The sequence below is a fragment of the Miscanthus floridulus genome, chromosome 4 (assembly GCF_019320115.1).
Source record: "Miscanthus floridulus cultivar M001 chromosome 4, ASM1932011v1, whole genome shotgun sequence".
NCBI classification, from domain to species: Eukaryota; Viridiplantae; Streptophyta; class Magnoliopsida; order Poales; family Poaceae; genus Miscanthus; species Miscanthus floridulus.
The window spans coordinates 76,637,967-76,644,078 of NC_089583.1; the positions used below are offsets into that span (position 1 = coordinate 76,637,967).

At 52.1% G+C, this 6,112-nt stretch overlaps 1 protein-coding gene across 1 annotated transcript; it reads right to left on the bottom strand.

The window, feature by feature from the left end:
• Positions 1-331: 331 nt before the first annotated feature.
• Positions 332-5,478, bottom strand: LOC136549838 (uncharacterized). The gene is made up of 5 exons (XM_066541265.1): positions 4,851-5,478; positions 2,317-4,772; positions 1,284-1,694; positions 935-1,170; positions 332-818 (listed from the first exon to the last, which is right to left on the bottom strand). The coding sequence occupies exons 1-5, from the start codon at positions 5,054-5,056 to the stop codon at positions 567-569; spliced, it is 3,561 nt and encodes a 1,186-aa protein (XP_066397362.1). The 5' UTR covers positions 5,057-5,478; the 3' UTR covers positions 332-566.
• Positions 5,479-6,112: the final 634 nt, after the last annotated feature.

Sequence of the window (6,112 nt, forward strand, 5' to 3'; positions counted from 1 at the left end):
AGATCTACTACTGTCATAGCTAGTACGTACTGCTGTCTACTGTTGAGCCTACTCAGCTGCACCGCAGTTTCGTCAGCCTTCAGTTATGAGATGCGTGTTCCTGTTCATGGGTACAGTACTGTACAGTGTTTGCAGCAAGTACTTGAGTTGTTAGATCAGCTAATGTGAGGTGGTCACTATGTGACTCATATGGTGAACAGAAAGGGCATAAGAACTGCTCATCCAGGACCAGGAATGGCAGTGCAGTTAAAAATTGTCTTGCAGCCTTGCAACACCAGTGGCAAAAGACGGTTCCTTCTACTGAAGAGGACATGGAGTATGTACATTGCGATGACTGTAATTTCTAGGTGATGTAGGTATCATGGAAGCGCCATGCATGGGCTCTGTAAGCTGTGGCCTGTTTATGAAGTTACAATTATAATTATGAACCTACGTATATAAGAAACTGAATTACCAAAAGGTTAAAAAAAATTCCTACACCCGTGGATTGATTACATGGTGAAGATATTTTTTTTATCGAGCAAAAGGGAGGAAAAGAAAAGAAGAAAACATATATATGTACTCTCTCAACAGGGAAACAACAAAAATGAAGCCTCCCTGTGGATCTTCCTATCCACCAGTATGATCTTGTCGAGCTTCGCCTTGCACCACTGCAGCTGCTCGCTGGTGATCCTCGGCATCCTCAGCACCCGCGCCACCAGTTTCATGTCCACCTGCGAGAAGAAGAGGTTCTGGTTCGATCTGTCCTCCTTGGGCTTCTTAAACTTCTTCACGATGCAGTTGCCGGTCCTGAGGAGGTCCTTGAGCCTCTTCTCTTTCTGCACACCATTCAGATACAACACACACATCGTCACGCAACAGGCACTCCTACACTTACTGCTAGCAACTGTAGCAAATAAGATATTTGCAGCCCTGCACTGTGTCGCAACCTTACCTTCTGTAACGTGGAATTGATGTGCGCCATGAGATCATGATCCATGGGGTCCTGGACTTCGACGTGGGTGCTGGACAGGCCCTTGAGCACCGATGTTGTTGTCGTCTCGACTCTGTCGGCCTTGATGAACTCCCACATGATGTGCATCGCCTCTTCCATGATGTCCTCCAGCTCCTCACTGGTTATCACGTAGTTGCCCTTGCGCTGATCCTCCATCCTGTCCTTCAAGCTGTCCTCTGTAACCCAAAATGCATGCATCAGGGTCAATGTTCGTTTTCATTGAAAATTCAGTACAAACATGGACTACAAACTAATCTCAGCTCTGACTGAAGTCTGAAATGGTCCTAACCTTTAATCACGGGCACTTGCAAGAGATTGCGAAGAACACATCGGTTGTTGATGTAGTTTGGCAGCCTAGGGCCTTTGAACGATTCGTCCTCGACGAACCTCTGCACCACGACCTGAAACTGCTGGAACTCTCCGGCGACCTGGTTGTACTGGTGGCTGTGGTAAGGGTCAGACTCCGGGAGGTCACGGGCCTGCTCATACTGCCACCGGAGGAACTCCCATGACAGGCACATTTGGCCGACGTACACCGTCTCCAGATCGTAGCGGAGCTCCTTGAGGAACCGGTCCGATGGGTCCTCGGGAGATCTCCGACGAGATGACCGAAAATTGTGTGACAGGATGGATGCCACCGTAGGCGACAGGGACTTTAGAGAGTTGCTGGACTGCTGGGGCCCTCTGAGCTGTAGGAAATCTGCATCCAAAATTATATGTCATTTTGGTTTTTTTATATATATGGGTTTTATGTGCATACCAAAAAAATTATGTGCCTGAAAAGCCAAACCAATCTATAATTTGCGACAGAGGGAGTACTTAACAAGTCTCAAGGGTTAAGAAGTCTTAAGGGTTAGATGACTAGATGCCTTAAAAAGCTTTCTTTTCTTGATGCATGCATGTATAATTCAAGAAAATAATCGGTACGTAAATCAAGAAGAAGCTGCATCAATACTGAACTAGCTTTAAAAATGTAGGAAGCTTCATTGCCTAATTTAACTATCATAAAGAAACCCACATTTTTTCAGAGTAAATCTAGCTTAACTAGTTGGATGAGATGTGTGGTCATACCCACAATCGCTCATATTCGACTCCTTTATCAGTTTCAATGAGTGCCTATTTTCTTCTAATTGATGAAAACCCACCTAGTGCCTCGTAGGTTGGTCACATTTTTTTTAATGCAGTTCTTGATTCCTAACTCTGAGTTAAATGGGTAAACTTAGAAAGCTTTCCGATTGCACCCAACTAAATATGTGCTAAACATTACTGGAATCAGAGATAAACAAAGGTAAATAAGTTTACGTCTGAGAAATTAAGCATACCTATTGCATACATCTTCTGGTAGCACAAAATGTCAAACTTCCTCATCCTCTCCCTGTAACTCTTGTAGAACTTGTTCAGCTCGTCCATCGGGTCTTCACGAAGGAACTTAGCATCGATCCTCCATGGCTTGAGGTCCTCCATCGGAGCCTTTGGTGTCTCCGATTCCTCGAGGATTGTGGGCAGCCCGATCGACCGGACCTTTTTCAGCTCAAGCTTCAGCTGCTCTATCAGGTCTTGGTGCTCCCACAGTGACTCCAGCTCGTCCTCCTCCTCATCTGTCAAATCCTTCCACTTCACTTCTGGATCCTCCCCATCTTCGTCATATACCTTTGCCTTCCCCGTGACTGAAATGTAGGCCTGTCGAGCTGCATTGTCCAAATGATCATTTGCACTGTCTTGTTCCTCATATTCTCTGGTCTCTGAAATGTTTTTGGCGTCAGGAACTACTCCATTTCGATGGTCGGTTAGACTGAATCCTTGCTCTGGAGTCTCTGGGATGCTCTTCTCATCAGAAATTGCAGCATGTGGGTGATCATTTGTAGTACTGAAAGTCACTTTCTTCTGATAAGAAATAAGATCGTTTGAACGATCAGCTGTGCCCACATATTCTTCCTCTGCAGTATCCAGGCCTTCCTCATCAGTATGGCCCCCTTGGAGTGGCTGATCGTTTCTACTGACAATCTCTTTCCAAACATCAGAAATAAGCTCATGTGAGTGACCTCTCGTACCAACAAATCCTGCCTCTGGAGGCTCCGGCCTTCTTTTGTCATCAAAAACTATTTCATATGACTGATCGCTTTCGCTGGCAGTTTCCTTCTGGTCGTCAGAACTGAGCTCAAGTGAATGATCAACCATACCAATAAATTCCTGGTCCGATGGCTCCGTACTTCTCTTTGCTGGGCCAGCATCTTGATCTGATGGTACAACAGCTAATTCTCTCACAGAGACTGCCTCTGGACTTCTTTGAGCATCAGAAGCCGCTTCACCTCCTGAGTGGTCATTTAGAGTGATGATTTCCTTCTCCGAATGATCCATACAGTCGTCAGCAACAGGAGGCAGATCATAGGCTGGTGCAGATTCTACCTTCTTTCCGCCCGACGAGTGCTCATCATCATCGCTCATGTCGATGCCCACCTCCTCTTCCGCCGTGCTTCTCTGTTCGATGTCCTCATCATACTGTGCTTCAGCTTCTGTTGTTACCTTCTCCTCGTCCTCTTTGTACTCGACGTCCGGCGAAGGGCTGCGAGACCACATGTCCTCAGGGAACTTGGGAGAACCATCGGGAATGGTGTCTGGAGAGCCCTGCCGGACCCAGCCCGGCGACACTGTCGTCGCTGAGTCCTGGTAAGACGGCTCCAGCTTGGACGCCGCCTCCAGGGCTTCGATCGCCTTGAGCACCTTGGCCTTGTAGCTTTTGAGGTTGCCGGAGTCGCGGGCAGTCGCCGGGAAGTCCTTCTCCGAGAGGAACCAGTCGCTGTCGGAGTCGACGACGAGATCCTTCACCGAGTAGCCGTCGCTGGCGCTGGACTCGGAGTCGGAGTCGCCGAAACCGGAGAATTCGGACGCGAAGCTCATCCTGGCGCCGACGGCGCCGCCGCCCATGGACGCGATGGACGGGGTGCTCGCCGGCTTCGGCTTCAGCGACGGCGCCCTCTTCCCGGACGACGCCACGCTCTCGCACACGTCGGGCTCGTTCGCCGGCCGGAAGTCCCTCTCCGTGAGGAACCGGCCGCTGCGGGAGGAGACGTCGACCACCCGTCGCTCCTCGGGCTGGTGGTGCGACGGAGGCGGCGACGGCGGCACGAAAGACTCCTGCACGCGCACCGTCATGGCCTCCGGCTCCCTGACGAACCCCCGGAAGTCACGCTCCGCCAAGAACTGATAGTTGTGCGTGGTCGCGACAATCTTCGGTGGCGATGCCTCCTGCACAACCTCTCTGCTCTGCTCTTCTACCTCCTGTTCCTCCACCACGAACTCTGCTTCTTCTGCTTCGCGTGGGTGTTCTTGCTTCTCTGCCGATTGCAACGGAACGGATGGTTCCTTCTCTTCCTCTCGTTCTCCTTCATCCTCTTCTCTTGCTGCTGTGAATTCTCTCGAAACCACCGCCGTCTCTTGTCCTCTTGCTGCTGTGAATTCTCTCGAAACCACCACCGCGGGCTCCGTCGGAATTTCGGGCATCTGGTGCTGAAACTTGAAGCTGAGGCTCGCCGCCGTCAACGCCGGCGACGGCGCAAACGGCTCGGGCGCAGCAGGCGCGTGCGCTGTGCCGCCGGCGTCAACGCCGTTGTAGTCGTACGCGGTCATACCCTCCATGTAATCCTCCTCGGTCGCCTGCATGAAGCTGAAACTGCGCATCATCTCCAGAACCCGGTCATCTCCCCTGCCTGACGCCTCCCTCTCCTCGGCACGGCGCACCTTCTCCCTCTCCTTCCTCTCCCTCTCCTTCTCGTCGGCCCTGCAAGAGCGACAAAAGCGCATCAACAATCGACACGATCGATCAGAACCCAGGGTTGAAGAAAGTTTTGAGTTTTACCTGGAGCTGGAGGGCTTGGACGAGCCAGAGACGATGTGGATGACGGCGACGAGCACGACGGTGAGGAACCAGAAGAAGAGGGGCGAGGTCGAGTACCCCACCACGGTGCGGACGAGTCCATACGAGCCGTTGGCCGCGGCGGGGGCGCTCACGCCCGCACGGCCGCCTCCTCCACCTCCGGCGTCCATGGCTGGACCCACGACCATACGTCCCCCTCACGCCAAACTCACCATGAACGGAAGCCAGATACGTAGCGGCGAGGCAACGGGACGGGACGAGCTACCGATCGACCCTACTACCGCGCGCCGCTCACTTTCTACACCGCACCGCGGAAGAAGAGGGCGAAGAAAACAACGCGTCACCAGCCGTATCGAGCGGGCAGTGGAGACGAGAGGAGGAGGTGGAAGAAAGATACAGGGCAGCAGGGCCGGGGGATGGAGAGCGACTGGCTCGATCTCGATGGGGCTCCGACGGCGAGGGCGGGGCAGGGCGGCCGGGCTTCAAAAGAGAGACCGCGTCGCGCTACAGGGGTCGCACCTACACATTGACGTGACGCGCCGCGCGGAACCGCTACACAGACAGAGGGAAGGCGTGCGCGCACGCCGGCCGAACCCGCCCGACCCGCCGTCCGTCGGATCGCACAGATCAGACTGACTCGCGATCAGGAGGCCGGAGAGGCCCTTGCCGGTGTCCTCCGGGGCGGCGGCGGGCGCGTGTACGCGAAGGACCGGGCGGGGCGTGCGAGATTTGGGCGGGCGGGCGGGTGGCCCCGTCTGCTTCGCGTGTGACCAGGTGTCGCGCGGGGGTTAGGTTAATGGTGGTGGAGGCTGATTCGGCCAAATAACAACCTCTGACCGGCCGAACGCCGGTGCGGTGCCGTCCTGATCGTAAATAGGGCTCTCGGCTTGTTAATACTAGGAGAGGGACAGTTCAGCTCAGATCGTTATCAAGCTTGAGCTGGCTGGTTATCAAGCTTGAGCTTAAAAAATAGAACACACATATTATAATGTTTATGCTGTATTAATTTCAGAAGGTGACATCCACAGTTATGCAAACCATATATGATTAATACATATTATGTTTATCAAAAGTATCAACCATGCAAAATAGCTAGGCCATCCATGATCATGCAGCTGCAGCATACTAACTAGTTGCTTGCCACCACAAACTTAAGAAAATCCACATATTCAATGTCAGCATCATCATCTTCTCTCTGAAAAATAATCCATAAAAATCAATATTTAAGTACCACAACAATTATA